This window comes from Aquarana catesbeiana, linkage group LG04 (genome assembly GCF_042186555.1).
Source record: "Aquarana catesbeiana isolate 2022-GZ linkage group LG04, ASM4218655v1, whole genome shotgun sequence".
In the NCBI taxonomy this organism is placed as follows: Eukaryota; Metazoa; Chordata; class Amphibia; order Anura; family Ranidae; genus Aquarana; species Aquarana catesbeiana.
The window spans coordinates 676,110,716-676,128,859 of record NC_133327.1 but is presented as its reverse complement, the minus strand read 5'-3'; the positions used below and the strand labels follow the sequence as shown (position 1 = coordinate 676,128,859).

General features: G+C 42.9%; 1 protein-coding gene across 3 annotated transcripts in view; it reads left to right on the top strand.

Moving 5' to 3' along the window:
• The window catches only part of PAK5 (p21 (RAC1) activated kinase 5), a 212,384-nt gene that overhangs the window by 65,095 nt on the left and 129,145 nt on the right, over nt 1–18,144 (top strand). For all 3 annotated transcript variants that reach the window (XM_073628637.1, XM_073628636.1, XM_073628635.1), the window contains exon 2: nt 14,557–14,780. In XM_073628637.1, coding sequence (XP_073484738.1) covers nt 14,557–14,780 — 224 coding nt within the window. The remainder of the gene's footprint in view (nt 1–14,556; nt 14,781–18,144) is intronic.

The following is an 18,144-nucleotide window of genomic DNA, read 5'->3' as shown; positions in this document are numbered from 1 at the left end:
GCATTGATGGGCACAGGTAGGCTGCATTGATGGGCACAGGTAGGCTGCATTGATGGACACAGGTAGGCTGCATTGATGAGCACAGGTAGGCTTCATTGTTAGGCACATGTAGGCTGCATTGTTAGGCACAGCTAGGCTGCTTTGATGAGCAAGGTATGCTGCATTGATGGACACAGGTAGGCTGCATTGATGGACACAGGTAGGCTGCATTGATGAACACAGGTAGGCTGCATTGTTAGGCACATGTAGGCTGCATTGTTAGACACAGGTAGGCTGCATTGTTGGGCACAGGTAGGCTGCATTGTTGGGCACAGGTAGGCTGCATTGATGGGCACAGGTAGGCTGCATTGATGGGCACAGTTAGGCTGCATTGATGGGCACAGGTAGGCTGCATTGATGGACACAGGTAGGCTGCATTGATGAGCACAGGTAGGCTTCATTTTTAGGCACATGTAGGCTGCATTGTTAGGCACAGCTAGGCTGCTTTGATGAGCAAGGTATACTGCATTGATGGACACAGGTAGGTTGCATTGATAGGCACAGGTAGGCTGCATTGATGGGCACAGGTAGGCTGCATTGATGGACACAGCTAGGCTGCATTGATGAGCACAGGTAGGCTTCATTGTTAGGTACAGCTAGGCTGCTTTGATGAGCAAGGTATACTGCATTGATGGACACAGGTAGGCTGCATTGATGAGCACAGGTTGGCTGCATTGTTGGGCACAGGTAGGCTGCATTGATGGACACAGGTAGGCTGCATTGATGAACACAGGTAGGCTGCATTGATGAACACAGGCAGGCTGCATTGTTAGGCACATGTAGGCTGCATTGTTAGGCACAGGTAGGCTGCATTGATGAACACAGGTAGGCTGCATTGTTGGGCACAGGTAGGCTGCATTGATGAGCACAGGTAGGCTGCATTGTTGGGCACAGGTAGGCCGCATTGATGGACACAGGTAGGCTGCATTGATGAACATAGGAAGGCTGCATTGATGAACATAGGAAGGCTGCATTGATAGGCACATGTAGGCTGCATTGTTGGGCACAGGTAGGCTGCGTTGATGAACACAGGTAGGCTGCATTGATGGACACAGGTATGCTGCATTGATTAACACAGGTATGCTGCATTGATGAACACAGGTAGGCTGCATTGATGGGCACAGGTGAGGCTGCATTGATGGGCACAGGTAGGCTGCCCTGATGGGCACTGATAAAGTTGTTGTTGTTAATGTTTATTTTTGTAACTTAATGCTGCATAAAACATTAAGTGTCATTTCATGAGATAAATTATGAGGGCGTGTTTAGGGGCGGGGCAGGGTAGGGGTTGGGTGGAGCAACTGGTGGTGAGTAACCCTTAAGGCCTGGCTAGTAGCTCAGGACTTGAAATTTTGAGCCCTGAGCTAGAACATAAAATATTACTTGCTTGTATTTATTAGTTTGCTATAGATTGTAATTTTATAAGAATACCATCCTTTATAATTAGACCAAAGCTTCACCAAGGATTTGTCCGAATTAGGGTTGCACCGATACCCTTTTTTTATCGGCAAGTATGATGACTTTCAGTCAAGTACTCACCAATACCAATACTTTACAATGCGAAATGAATGAGCTGCAAGGAATCGCATGCGAATTGAACAGGAATGCAGTGCGATTCCTGTCTGAATCGCATGCGTTTCCCGCACTGCTCCTGCTTGAACCCAGGCTTGTCATAGTGATTTCAGCCTGGGTTCGCACAGGAGAGGTGCTGGAAGCCGCATGCCATTCGGACAGGAATCGCACCGCATTCCTGTTCAAATTTCATCCAATTCTTTGCAGTGCGATTTGAGCCCATTCATTTTGTATGGGTGCAAATTGCACCTCAAAGTATCGGTTTTCAGGTATCGGAGCATTTTCACGAGTACTCGTGAAAATACTCAGTATCGGCATCCATGTATCCCTAGACCGAATGACTTATTAAAGTGATATTAAACCTACACCCAAAAATGGAACATATTACAGCTTACCAATCATTAGATGTGGCGGCTGCTTTAGTTTTCTTTTCTTTTGGCTTTTTTCCCTCTGTTTTCACCTGGTGATCTGGCCAGTAACACACCTCCTGTATTAGTGAGACACAACTCTGGATTAGGGATGAGCCCGACATCGGGTGTTCGCCTGTTTGCCGAATAGCGAACAATTTGGGGTTTTCGCGGCATATTCGAAAACAGCGGAACACCCTTTAAAAGTCTATGGGAGAAATCAAAAGTGCTAATTTTAAAGGCTTATATGCATGGTATTGTCATAAAAAGTGTTTGGGGACCCGGGTCCTGCCCCAGGGGACATGGATCAATGCAAAAAGAAGCTTTAAAAATGGCAGTTTTTTCGGGAGCAGTGATTTTAATAATGCTTAAAGTGAAACAATAAAAGTAAAATATTCCTTTAAATTTCGTACCTGGGGGTGACTATAGTATGCCTGTAGTGTGGCGCATTTTTCCCCTGTTTAGAACAGTCCGAGAGCAAAATGACGTTTCTAAAGGAAAAAAAGTCATTTAAAACTACTCGCGTCTATAATGAATTGTCGGTCCCGGCAATACACATAAAAGTTCATTAATAAAAACGGCATGTGAATTCCCCACAGGGGAACCCTGAACCATAATTAAAAAAAAAAAAAATGCGTGGGGGTCCCCTCAGATTCCATACCAGGCCCTTCAGGTCTGGTATGGATATTAAGGGGAACCCCGCGCCAAAATTTAAAAAAAATGGCATTGTGTGGCCCCGCCCTCAGTTATAAAAGAGCTGTCACCTGAGAGGCCGGTCATTACGGTGGGTGCCTCCCATGGAGGCAGATCGTAGGCGGCGTGCGCCTTTTTTTTTTTTTTCGGTCCGTCGGAGCGAGAGAAGAAGACGACTTCGTGGGACAGCTTTATTTTTTTAATAAAGGACTTGTCCTAAGCCGTGTCTTGTGTTTTTTTTTACCATTTTCACACTTTTTTGTGAAATTGTAGGGGTACCCCGTTACCATTTTACACGGGGGGGCGGGATTTGGGGGTCCCCTTGTTAAAGGGGGCTTCCAGATTCCGATAAGCCCCCTGCCCGCAGAACCCCACAACCACCGGGCAAGGGTTGTGGGGATGAGGCCCTTGTCCCCATCAACATGGGAACAAGGTGCTTTGGGGGGCTACCCCAAAGCACCTTCCCAATGTTGAGGGCATGTGGCCTGGTATGGTTCAGGAGGGGGGGGGCGCTCTCTTTTCCTGTGGCCTGCCAGGTTGCGTGCTCGGATAAGGGTCTGGTATGGATTTTTGGGGGGACCCCACGCCATTTTTTTTTTAAATTTTGGCGCGGGGTTCCCCTTAAAATCCATACCAGACCTGAAGGGCCTGGTATGGAATTTGGGGGGACCCCCATGCATTTTTACATAGTTACATAGTATATTGCAATTACATAGTTAGTAAGGTTGAATAAAGACACCAGTCCATCCTGAGTGAGCACCCACAATTGTCCCCATCCCCGCACATTGCGTCCCATCAAGATGCCCATCCACTATATTATTATTTTTTATATATTTAAGGTACCCATGTAGTGCCATCAATCTACGCAGCGCTCCACACACCACACCCACACCGGTCCCCACCCCCAAGGGGTCTGCAATCCAAAGGTCCCCAACTCACACCCATACACCAAGAGCCAATTTTTTTTTGGCAGAAGACAATAAACCAAAGAGGATGTCTTTGGAGTGTGGGAGGAAACCGGAGTAGCCAGATGAAACCCACGCAGGCACAGGGAGAACATGCAAACTCCAGGATTCGAACCAGCGACACTATTGCTGCGAGGCGAGAGTGCTAACCACTACACCAATGTGCTGCCCGTATGCAACATTCGTTATTTCGGATAATTCTTAACTTCAGATAAATTTTTGTTCGTTCCGTTCAGTAACAGCCAAATTTGAAAGGAAATTCCAATACCTATAATTTAATAGTTTACAACTATTATTATAATTTTATCATTATTATTATTTATTTTTATTAATTAATAATAATAATAAAAAAACTATAATAATGGTTAATAAATGTAATATTTTAATTATAAAATAAATTATCCAAATGTTTTTTGTTCTTTCGGATTTTTAAATTTTTAGATTTACATTTCTTATTTTCGGATTTTCATTCTTTATGATTTTTGGAACTTTTGGATTTTCATTTTCGGATTTTCAAATTCTGGATTTTTGTTCTTTCTAGTTTTCGGATATTTGAATTTCAGATTTTTTTCTTTCGAATTATTACGAATTATCGAAATAACGAATGCCGCATCTAAACGGATGGAATGTAAAAAAAATTGGATTTATCTGAAGTTCCTAATTTATTCGAAATAACGAATTTTGATCATAATGAATGATCTGAAAAAGGGAAACGAAAAAAAATGAATATAACGAAAACAAAAAGAGAACAAATTTTTCGGCAGTGCACATCTCTATCTATCTATCTATCTATCTATCTATCTATCTATCTATCTATCTATCTATCTATCTATCTATCTATCTATCTATCTATCTATCTATCTATCTATCTATCTATCTATCTATCTATCTATCTATCTATCGTATCTACTCGAGTATAAGTCGAGTTTTTCAGCACATTTATACTTGAGTCAAGCACTTTTCTGTAGCAAAAAAATTTCATTTTCCGAACCGACTTTGGGGCCCCGTATCTCAGGGCCACTTGGTGCTAGGAACCCCAAATTTGGTATGAAAACCCCGTGGAAATGGTCCCACAACATATCCAAAGCTGGGGTTCCTAGCACCAAGTGGCCCCGAGATACGGGGCCCCAATGCCGGTTCAGAAAATGTCATTCTCTGCTGCAGAAAAGTGCTTGACATTTTCTAAACCGATTTTTGGGGCCCCCTATCTCGGGGTCACTTGGTAATAGAAACCCCAGCTTTGGATATTTTATGGTGCTAGTTCCACTGGGTTTGCACACCAAATTTGGGGCTCCTATCACTAAGTGGCCCCGAGATACGGGGCCCCAAATTTGGTCAACTGTGTCCATCTGCAGCAATGTCATTTCGGGACCCTTTGGGTTCAGAGACCCCAAATTTTGGCTGCAGCTAGGGGGCATCTAGAAAACCTTAACTACCAAGTTTGAAGTGGGCACAGTGAGGCTGCAAAGGGGCATTGTTGACCCTCTTTTCCACTTACAGAAGCTGCGCATTTCTCACCCTCGTCTTATACTCGGGATAATAAGTTTTTCCCATTTTTTTGTGGTAAATTAGGGCCTCGACTTATACTCGAGTATATACGGTATCTATCTATCTATCTATCTATCTATCTATCTATCTATCTATCTATCTATCTATCTATCTATCTATCTATTTCATAATAAAAATAAATAAATGGAAGCTGATTATTTTAATCACCCCTGTCAGTGTTAAATGATTTGTCTCATTCATTAAAACTGATACATTCTGCTGGAGAGCTTCAGCTTTTGAAAAACAACTAACTTGCTGTCTGGATCACCAGATTAAAATAGAACAAAGAAAGCCTAAAAAGGAAACTAATGCAGCCATCACATCTAAGAATTTTTAAGCTGCAATATAATAAATGTTTGCTTGTGGGATTAATACGGCTTTAAGTAAAGAGGACGTCTCACTGTTTGGCCTTTTAGGTGTCGGAACCTACAGAGGAAAAGGCTGGAAATGGAGAAAAGCACTTAAAGGTTCACCATAGCGATGTGATGTTTAATGGCTGCCTGGGTTTGCGTGTTTACTAAAGCCTGACGTATTAAATATACATGAATGATATATGAAAATAAATATTTCATTTTGGTGAGAACAATGTAACTTCCAAAGAGTAATTGGAAATTTTACAGGGTTGACTTCACATTTTTTCACGGTGAATAACTTTACATGTATATAACGCAGATGTGATGGCTATATGTTAAATAAATGATTTATTGCCACATATTCCATCGGGATACATGCAAAGTTCCACAATGTAAGAATCACTCATTTAAAAAAAAAAAAAAAACTTGTGCTCTAATTTTGCTTTAAATAAGTTTTTGAAAGTTCATGAACATGTTTTATCCTTGTCACTTTTGAAATGGGAAAATGTATGATAATTATTTTATAGGTCAACCACTTAAGGATCAAGCCTGTTTCTGAGATTTGTTGTTTACAAGTTAAAATCAGTATTTTTTGCTAGAAAATGACTTAGGACCCCCCAAACAATATATATATATATATATATATATTTTTTTTTAGCAAAGACTCTGGAGAATAAAATGGTGGTTGTTGCAATATTTTATGTCACGCGCTATTTGCCGCCTTTCAGATGCAATTTTTTCAAAAAAAATGCAGAGTAAATAGATAACATGTTACGCTTTATCCACTTCAGCCCCGGAAGGATTTCCTGACCAAAGCACTTTATGCGATATGGCACTGCGTCACTTTAACTGACAATTGCGCGGTCGTGCGACGTTGCACCCAAACAAAAATGACATCCTTTTTTCCCCACAAATAGAGCTTTCTTTTGGTGGTATTTGATCACCTCTGCGTTTTTATTTTTTGCGCTATAAACAAAAAAAGAGCGACAATTTTGACAAAAAAAGCAATATTTTTTACTTTTTGCTATAATAAATATCCCCCCAAAAAATATAAAAAAAAACAAATGTCTTCCTCAGTTTAGGTCGATATGTATTGTTCTACATATTTTTGGTAAAAAAAATCGCAATAAGTGTATATTGATTGGTTTGCGCAAAAGTTAAAGGCGTCTAAAAAATAGGAAATAGATTTATGGCATTTTTATTATTATTTTTTTTTTTTTTAATTAGCAATTGCGGCGATCTGCGATTTTTATTGTGACTGCGACATTGCGGTGGACAGTTTGGACACTTTTGACACTATTTTGGGACCATTGTCATTTATACAGCCATCAGTGCTATAAAAATCCACTGATTACTGTATAAATGTCGCTGGCAGGGAAGGAGTTAAACACTAGGGGGCGATCAAGGGGTTAAATGTGTTCCCTATGTGTGTTCTAACTGTAGGGAGGCATAAGCATCTCTCCGTTCTGCCGCTCCGCGTCACGATCGTGGGACACCGGCGAAAAATCGAGTCCGAGGGACCCGTGAGCACGCCCACTAGCCCGCGATTTAAAGGGTACGTACAGGTACACCCATTTGCGCAGCCGTGCCATTGTGCCGACGTACTTAGTCGTGCGCTGGTCAGCAAGCATTTAAAATTGTGCACTCGTGGAATGGCGACAAACTACGGTACTTAATAATCTCGAAGTTTGGGGTAGAACACCTTTGGGATGAATGTTGGAACAGGAAGGGGTCATCCCCAAACTGTTCCCACAAAGTTGGGAGCGTGAAATTGTCCAAAATGTCTTGGTGTGCTGACGCCTTAATAGTTCCCTTCACTGGAACTAAGGGGCCAAGCCCAACCCCTGAAAAACAACCCCTACATCCTAATCCCCCCCCCCTCCACCAAATGATTTGGACCAGTGCACAAAGCAAGGTCCATAAAGACTTGAGCAAGTTTGGAGTGGAGGAACTTGACTGGCCTGCACAGAGTCCTGACCTCAACCTGATAGAACACCTTTGGGATGAATTAGAGCAGAGACTGTGAGCCAGGCCTTCTCGTCCAACATCAGTGCCTGACCTCACAAATGCGCTTCTGGAAGAATGGTCAAACATTACCATAGACACACTCCTAAACCTTGTGGACAGCCTTCCCAGAAGAGTTGAAGCTGTTATAGCTGCAAAGGGTGGGCAAACTCAGTATTGAACCCTACGGACTAAAACTGGGATGCCATTAAAGTTCATGTGTGTGTAAAGGCAGGCGTCCCAATACTTAAGACAATATAGTGTATGTGCTTGCAGGGACTTTCATTCAAAGGGGTGTGTCAGAGATTGTTCTTGGGGTTGAGACATGGAGCTGAAAATCTTAAATGATCAAGTGGCTTTTTGGGGAAGACACGATTGTATAGACTGTTGATTGATTCAGAAGAGAAAAACACACTCTTAAAGAGGAAGTAAACTTTCTCACTCTGATGCTTCTTTTCATTTAGTCCATTATAATAACTAATTATCAAACTATAGCCACTGTAATCCAGCCCAAATCGCAAATTACTTACTGTTTAAAGAAACTTTAAAAAACTTGTTTCCAGGACAGCGCCATCTTAAGTATTGTTTTCAGAATCCAAAGTAGGGTGTATTTCCGCCATTACATTGAGCACTTCCTGTACTGTTAACCAAGCCTCCTTCTCAATCCAGTGTTTCTATGGCAACCCTGCTTTACTGCTCATAGCTGACTTGTTTTATTTCATAGTATTTACTTGTGCCGATTATCTAGTGTTTGCCTATGTCAGCCTTATCAGCTTCAGCTGATAAGACTGCAGTAATGCTGTCCGATGCCTTTTTTTCCACTCCATGTGCTGTCACATGGTCACATGGGGAGTAGTAGGAAGCTCTGAGTTTTTATGCAGTCTCGTGGGTTTTCAGTGTTGTGCCGTAGGAAGTCCTGATAATAGACAGACAAGCACACAGAGTGTGCCGTAAATCAGGGGAGATATGGACATGCTCAGTGACGTCATTCTAAAGAACAAAAAGGATTACAACAATACTATGCAAGTAAGGAGATATCTACAAGCAGTGTTCATTAGGGTTTTTAATGCTGATTCACATGGGACAAAGCTGTGGGGGAGTTTTTACAACCACTTTAAGCCTCGTACACACGATCGGATTGTTGGCCAACAAAACCGTGGACTTTTGTCTGAAGGGAGTTGGCCCAAAATTGTCTTGCATACAATTGTTGGCCAACAAATACGGACGAAGTGACGTACTACGTTGTTTTTCAGCTCTTTAGCGCCACCCTTTGGGCTCCTTCTGCTAATTTGGTGTTAGTAGAAGTTTGGTGAGTGTTGATTTGCGATTTTCATTTTGCACTTTTCATCTTGTGCTTTGCAGTTCGTTTCTGAACGGCCGTTCGTCAACCAGACATGTTGCGGAATCGGAGGAGATAATGTGTTATTTATTATTGGCCTTGGAGTTATTGCTTTGACCCAAGTCCAGTCCAGGAACAGGAGGAATAGGATTTCTTGGACCAAAAATTGGTTGCTTTATTAATTGTGACCAATTATGTCATATGCCTTTGCTGCTGGAGCTCCAGGAGAATAATCCGGATGATTTTCGGAATTATCTCCGGATGACGGGCCCCTGCTTTCACCAACTCTTGGCATTGTTGACCCCCTATAATAAAAAGCAGGAAACATGCATGAGGCTTTTTTTAAATTTTTTGGTAGAATAATGATTTGATTTGGTATATTTTCTATATTTTTGGATGTATAGAATGCACTTTTTGGTTAAGTTCTATTGGCAGATAGCATGTCTAATTTTATTTGTTTTCTTTTTTTTAATGCACAATAAAAAAAATAGGTAGAATAATACTTGACTATGTGTTTTACTTCAAATGACAGTTTGAGAGTCGGCAGTTACAATAAAAAAAATACAAAGTAAAATTAACAAGGGACACCAACATAGTTGTATCTTTGATCTTAAAAACTACGGGATAATGGTGTTGTGGTAACTTGCACAAATAAAATAAAAAAAAAAAAAAAGCATAATAATATTATTCTTGATATCACTAGAAAAAAAAGCCTTTGAAAAATCTTTTGCAATAACTCCATCAGTATCACCAGCAAAGCAGCTTCATTATTATCCCATTAAAGAAGAGAATTGTGCGCTGCGTTTCCAGATTTCATAATTTTCCACGTCACGAATATTAATTCTCCATTACGAACGCTAGTTTACAAGACCGACCGCTTCTGGCTCGTCCTTGCTCCTGTGTTTGTACTTTGGACTTTTGTCAGACGGACTTGTGTACACACGCTCGGAAAATCCGACAACACACATTTGTCCGCAGAAAATTTTAAAACCTGCTATCCAACATTTGTCCACGGAAAGTCCGACAACAATTGTCCGATGGAGCGTACAAACGGTCGGATTTACCGGCAACAGCCTGTCATCGAACATTTCCCATCGGACAAGGCTTTACGCTCTCCTGGTAAGGCCCTCCAGCTTTCTTTTACACAGGCTGCCAACAAGAAGTCGGCGCTGTGCTTTCTCATTGGAACGTTTAGAATGCATTGTAGAGCATCATGGGTACTCCCAGGAGAGGATTGACCCATCAGCATATCTGATGAGGAAATCCACACACACACAGAAAGAACATGCATTGCTGCCCATTAGATCACCAGGAGAGCCAGGCTTTTAGAATAGGATAAGTCAGCAAATAGCAGCTCGCTTATTTATTTTAGCATAGGTAGGCAAAAGTGGTGAAACTAACAAAAAAAACATTGTTTGGATCTCCCCCCCTATAAGAGTAGGCCCTATGTTCACAAGTAGGCCCTGTGTTCACAAGTAAGGATGAGCCGAACACCGCTCGGTTCGGTTCGCACCAGAACTTGCGAACAGACCAAAACTTTGCAAGAACGTTAGAACCCCATTGAAGTCTATGGGACTCGAACGTTCGAAATCAAAAGTGCTAATTTTAAAGGCTAATTTGCATGGTATTGTCCTAAAAATGGTTTGGGGACCTGGGTCCTGCCCTAGGGGACATGGATCAATGCAAAAAAAAGTTTTAAAAACTGACGTTTTTTCGGGAGCAGTGATTTTAATAATGCTTAAAGTCAAACAATAAAAGTGTAATATTCCTTTAAATTTCGTACCTGGGGGGTGTCTATAGTATGCCTGTAAAGGGGCACATGTTTCCCGTGTTTAGAACAGTCTGACAGCAAAATGACATTTCAAAGGAAAAAAGTCATTTAAAACTACTCGCGGCTATTAATGAATTGCCGGTCCGACAATACACATAGAAGTTCATTGATAAGAACAGCATGGGAATTCCCCACAGGGGAACCCGGAACCAAAATTAAAAAAAAAAAATGACGTGGGGGGTCCCCCTAAATTCAATATCAGGCCCTTCAGGTCTGGTATGGACTTTAAGGGGAACCCCGCGCCAAAATTTAAAAAAAAATTGGTGTGGGGTCTCCCCAAAAATCCATACCAGACCATTATCCGAGCACGCAACCTGGAAGGCCGCAGGAAAAGAGGGGGGACGAGAGAGCGCCCCCTCCTAAACCGTACCAGGCCACATGCCCTCAACATTGGGAGGGTGCTTTGGGGTCCCCCCTAAAGCACCTTGTCCCCATGTTGATGAGGAAGAGGGCCTCATCCCCACCACCCTTGGCCGGTGGTTGTGGGGGTCTGCGGGCGGGGGGCTTATCAGAATCTGGAAGCCCCCTTTAACAAGGGGACCCCCAGATCCCGGCCCTCCCCCTGTGTGAAATGGTAAGGAGGTACTTTTTTAGTACCCCTACCATTTCACAAAAAAAGTGTCAAAAATGTTAAAAATGACAAGAGACAGTTTTTGACAATTCCTTAATTTAAATGCTTCTTCTTTCTTCTAACTTCTTTCTTCCTTCATCCTTCAGTTCCTTCCTCCATCTTCTTCTTCTTCTGGTTCTTCCTCCGGTGTTCTCGTCCAGCATCTTCCTCCACGGCGTCTCCTTCTCTTTATCTTTATCTTCCTCCATCTTCTTCTTCTTCTTCTGGTTCTTCTGGTTCTTCCTCCGGTGTTCTCTTCCGGCATCTTCCTCAGCGGTGCCTTCTTCACTTCATCTTCTTTTCTCGGGCCGCTCCGCATCCACGATTGGATGGGAGGCTCCCGCTGTGTGACGCTTCTCCTCTTCTGACGGTTCTTAAATAACGGAGGGCGGGTGGCCCCGCCCCCCTCTGACGTCACGGGGAATGCCACAGGGAAGTCCCCGTGCGTCAGAGGGGGGCGGGGTCACTGGGTGGCCCTGCCCTTCATTATTTAAGAACCATCAGAAGAGGAGAAGCGTCACACAGCGGGAGCCTCCCTCCATGCCATCATGGATGCAGAGCGGCCCGGAGAAGAAGATGAAGAAAAGAAGATAAAGAGAAGGAGACGCCGCGGAGGAAGATGCTGGACGAGAACACCGGAGGAAGAACCAGAAGAACCAGAAGAAGAAGATGGAGGAAGAAACCGAAGGATGAAGGAAGAAAGAAGATGGAAAGAAGAAGCAAAGTGAACCTTTGTCGCATTTACTACTACTAAAGCAACTGCACATTGCAAGGTGCACAGTCTATTTGCCTTTAGTCAGGGCTTTTTTTCTCAGAGAATAAGTGCAGGAACTCAACCATGCCCGACATACACACATACCTGGCAAATGGCATCAAATAGTGCATACAACCCCTCCCTCCACTGCCCTCATCTTCTCCCCCCTCCTTAAAAGCTCCACCATCTGTCATATTTCTTACCTTTGTTGCAATGTTAAGCTGAAGCACCTATCAGGCTGTAGTACCTCCCAGCATACTATACCTCCTATACTACTATACCTCCCATACTACTATACCTCCCATACTGCTATACTATACTACAGTAACTTGCAAGGGAGATCATGCAGTAGGAGCATCAACAACAGGTCACCAGGGAAAAAATGGAGACCACAGAGGGTGCAGCCTACCACGCACCCTCTCCTGCCCATGATTGAACTGAACCCTGGGCACCTGTTCTGTATCTCCCTTGTGCCTGTCCGGCACTCAGTGGGATCTGCGCAGGAGATCTGACCTGTGGGAGCTACTGGCAGATAAACTATCACTTGTAAACGCAGAAGCTGGACTTCAGTGTTACCAAGTGATAGTGGTGAGCAGGGAGCAGAAGACCTGAGCCAGAGGTGGTAGAACTGAGTTCCCCCTAGTTCCTGCTGAAAAAAAGCCCTGCCTTTAGTAAATCAACCCCTAAAGTGGACTTCATTTGTCTCTATATATAAGCCATCAACAACCACTGATGTAAGTTATTACATGTAACTTGTATCTGAACATTCAAAGAAAATGAAGTGTGTATTTCTCATGGGTAGTAGTAAGGAATATGTTCTTCATGATAAATAAATTATATTTGCCATCAGAGTCCAAGCCCTTGTTTTTACCAGTTTTAAGTGTAAAAGAAAGAGCGGAAAGCAAAAAAGTTGGTAGCGGGTAGTAAATATAGAGGAGGGGCGACAGAATGAAAGGAAAATATGTAGGTGGAAGGAGAAGAAGCAGAGGGAAGGGGAACGAAGCAGTTACGTTTATGGTATGCTTATGCTATGGTCTTAAATTCTGAAGAATCCATGAATACCAACTATGGCGTCCATCTATTCATGATCATTCATGCCAAGGTCTTAAAGTTTGGAGAATCAATGCATACTTACCATGGTGTCTAGCTATTTATGAACACTCATGCCAGGGTCTTAAGGTCTGGAGAATTTATGATGAATACCAGCTATGGTGTCCATCTATTCATGAACATTCTTGCCAGGGTCTTAAAGTCTGGAGTATCCTATAATACCAGCCATAGTGTTCATCTATTTGTGAATATTCATGCCAAGGTCTTAAAGTCTGGAGAATCAATGAATACCAACTATGGCGTCCATCTATTCATGATCATTCATGCCAAGGTCTTAACGTTTGGAGAATCCATGAATACCAACCATGGTGTTTAGCTATTCATGAACACTAATGCCAGTGTCTTAAAGTCTGGAGAATCCATGAATACCAACCAATAGTGTCTATTTATGCATAAACATTCAGGCCAGGGTCTTAAGGTCTGGAGAATTAATGAATACCAGTCATGGTGTCTATCTATCCATGAACATTCATGCCAGGGTCTTACATTTTGGAGAATTCATTAATACCAATGATAGAGTTTTATCTTTTCAGAAACATTCATGCTAGGGTGTTAAAATCTGGAGAATCCAAGAATACCAACCATGGTGTCTATCTATTCATTAACATTCATGCCAGGGTCTTAAAGTCTGTAAAATCCACAAATACCAAGTATGGTGTCCATCTATACATGAAAGAATCATAAATGTCATGATACTGGGCTATTAACTGTTCCATTCTTATAGCATAGCTCCGCCATCCAAAGAAACGCAAGACCCGTTCTGGGTCAATTTGAGTGTAGAAAGTCAAATATGGGTGTAAATCTCAACACGAGTTTCAGTGCATAGGGTTGTATACAAAATACCTTCTCACAAAATGCATACCTAGAATGCACCCAAAACACATTGTGATGCATGGAAGAGGCATTTAAAAATGTATGAAAAAGTTTTTTTTTTTTTTCCCAAGCATGTATTTTGAACATTTTCTATATATTCTCCGAATGCAGCTAACTATTTTCCAAAGTTGGCCTTGCCTTTGCTCAAAAAGTGACAGACATCTGACTTCTAACAAAGAAACGTCCCATACCAACTACAATTTAATGCTGGAACAATATTTTATCTGGTTCCCTTTAACCCAAACAGTTACAACTGTTTACATTTCCTTTATTGACCAATACGATTTTTGGAGGGTGCATCTCTTTACTAATAACTGTGTGTGCTTCCATCTCAGATGTCAGTAGAACATGAACTGCCCAAGTGAACATTAGCTTGTGATCAGTTGTCTTCCTTCAGAAAAATTAAGCGGTGTTTATTTGTAGTACCTTGGTAAAAAATAAACCTCCTATTTTTTCTTTAGGTTTAACCGGATTGCCCAAAATGTTTGGGAAAAAGAAGAAAAAAATTGAAATATCAGGGCCTTCTAACTTTGAACACAGGGTTCACACGGGATTCGATCACAAGGAGCAAAAGTTCATAGGCCTTCCTCAACAATGGCAAAGTTTGCTGGCAGACACAGCCAATAGGCCTAAGCCTATGGTGGATCCATCATGTATCACACCGATACAACTTGCGCCCATGAAGGTAAGAAAATCCATTTCCATAGTGATCCTCATGTATATGTCTAACATTTTTTTTTTTTTTCATTTTGTGTTAATTATTATATCTAAGATATTTCAGGAGTAAAGCCGCGTACACACGAGCGGAATGTCCTACAGAAAAAAGTCCGATGGAAGCTTTTCATCGTATATACCGATCGTGTGTAGGCCTCATCTGACTTTTTTTTTCGAAAATTCTGACGAACCTAGAAATGGAACATGTTCTAAATATTTCCGACGGACCCAATTCCTATCGGGAAAACTGATCGTCTGTATGCTGGTCCGACGGACCAAAAAAGACGCATGCAAGTACGAGACAGAAGCTATTGGCTACTGGCTATTGAACTTCCTTTTTCTAGTCCCGTCGTAAGTGTTGTAGGTCACTGCGTTCTGGACGGTCGGACTTTGGTCGGACTTTGAGTTGACCGTGTGTAGGCAAGACCGCTTGAATGGGATTACGTCGGAGTTCCGTCGGAGAAACCGTCGGAGTTTATTACGACGGCAAAACCGGTCATGTGTATGCGGCATAATTCCTTTTTGAGTTGGGTGGGGCAGATGTTTACTGTTGTCCAAGACCTACCTTCACTACCTGGAGCAGACTGGCCAAATTTGGCTGTACTGCTGTTTTCACTAGCTTGTATTTCTATGAAGAAACCAGCACAGAGCACAGGGACAACACATAGTACCAACTAGCTACAAATCCATCCACCATCTGACCCTTATCGGGACACAGGCAGGGAGTGCATGGTTGATGGTGATACCGTATTAAAGCTCAAAATAAGAAGGCGCCAACACTCAACCAAAAAAAAAAAAAAAAAAATCATGCTTTTAATGAGGCCATATCCCAGTTGTGATAACAAAAAAGCAAAGGAAAGCAAAGAAAAGGCATAGTACTTTTTATTATCACTGCTGCAATATAACCACATTAAAACCATAACTTTTATTGGTTGAGTGCTGGCTTTTTCATCTTTTTTAAGCATATAGTAACAGACACCCTAGTCCTTACAGACAGCATTTTTAAAGCATTGCCTGTTTTTTTTTTCTGATGTCTACAACCCCAGCAAAGAGATTTCCACCCGCCATGGCTGTGATAGTAATTCTGGCTTTGCACATGCCAATTGTCAGGCAAGTTCAGCCACTTTGTACCAACTGGATCAAGGTTACTCACCACCAATGGTTTCAGCTGTATCAACCATGAGGTTTATTGGTTGAATGTTGGCGTTTGCTTGGTTTGAGCATCGAGTACCATACACCTTAATGTCGTCCATTATACAAAGCATTTTTCAGACAATGGCTGTTTTTTTTTTTTATGTCTGCAGCACCAACAAAGAAATTTCCACCGGTTATGTCTGAGGTAGTAATTTTAGTCATGCACATGCCCAATTTTCAGCCACGTTCAGACACTTTTTTCCAGCTTGATACCAAAGATCAAGGTTACCTACAACTGATGGTTCATTTGTTTCAACCATGAGGTTTATTGGTTGAGTGCCGACTTTTTCTTTATTTGAGCATGTAGTACCAGACATCCTAATGCCATACTTTACATGCAGAATTTTTCAGACACTGGCTGTTTTTTTCTGATGTCTGCAATCCCAGAAGAAATAAATCAACAGGTTATGGCTGTGATGGTAACTTTGGCCATGCACGTGCTAATGTTCATCCACTTTGAACCAGCTTGATATCAAAGATTATCAGATCCAGGTTACCCACCACCAATGGTTTCAACATTGAGTCTTGATTTGGGCATTTAGTAACAGACATCCTAATGTTTTTATGCTACACATAGAACTTTTCAAGCCTTGGTTGTTATTTTTATTGTCTGCAACCCCAGCAGAGAGATATCTACTAGTCATGGCTGTGATAGTAGTTCTGGCCATGCACATGACAACTTTCAGGCAGGTTCAGACACTTTTTAAACTAGCTTAATACCAAAGACTACAGCTGGCCATACACCATTAGAATATTATTCAAAAGTTTTTGTTCTCTGAAAGATCATGCAATTCTTATATGGGGTAGTGATCAAACCGATGTTCGTTTTTGACCGTAGTGACAAGAAAATTCAAAGGAGCTGGATGGAAACAATTTCTCAAACAATGAGACCTGTTTACTATGTCTGGAATTCCATTCAAATAGCAGATCTAGGCAGAATGTTAAGGGATTTAGAATAAAATTACCGTATTTATTGGCGTATAACACGCACCCTAATTTTAAGAGGGAAGTTTTTAGGAAAAAAACTTTGCACAGCACACGGCCCCCTGCACAGCACATGGACCCCTTGCACAGCACACGGAACCCCCTGCACAGCACACGGAACCCCTGCACAGCACACGGACCCCCTGCACAGCACACGGACCCCTTGCACACCACACGGACCCCCTGCACAGCACACGGCTCCCTGCACAGCACACGGACCTCCTGCACAGCACACGGCCCCCTGCACAGCACATGGACCCCCTGCACAGCACACGGAACCCCCTGCACAGCACACGGACCCCCTGCACAGCACACGGACCCCCTGCACAGCACACGGACCCCTTGCACACCACACGGACCCCTTGCACAGCACACGGACCCCCTGCACAGCACACGGACCCCCTGCACAGCACACGGCTCCCTGCACAGCACACGGACCTCCTGCACAGCACACGGCCCCCTTCACAGCACATGGACCCCTTGCACAGCACACGGAACCCCCTGCACAGCACACGGACCTCCTGCACAGCACACGGCTCCCTGCACAGCACACGGAACCCCCTGCACAGCACACGGGCTCTCTGCACAGCACACGGACTCCCTGCACAGCACACGGACCCCCTGCACATTACGCAGCCCCCTTTCCCTGCACAGTACAGTGACTTCTTTCATTATAAAGCCCCCCTGCACTCCCAGGAGACCCCCAGTCTCCTGGCAGAGCGCTGCCAGCATACTTTAAAGTTGAGAAAACATCACTGCCAGCCCCTTCTCATACACCGCTCCTCCTATGTGACCCTCATTGTAAATCATTGCTTACAGCCCTTTCTCATACAACGTTCCCCCTGTGTCACTCTCAATGTAAACGGAAGCCTGTAATACCTCAATTAACGCCGCTTTCTCCTGGACCTGGTCATGTGACTCTCCTCTGCAATTTAACTGATGGTCACGTGGCCGCTCTCCTCCTCCAATCAAAAGCTATAATCAAGGAAGAGGCAGAGCGGGAGGAGGAGAGCGGCCAGAACGAGCGGCGTAACTTGAGGTATTACAGGCTTCCATTTACATTGAGAGTGACACAGGAGGAACGTTGTATGAGAAAGGGCCTTCAGTAATGTTTTCTTAACTCTGTAAGTATGGCAGCTTTAAAGTAGGCCCCCATG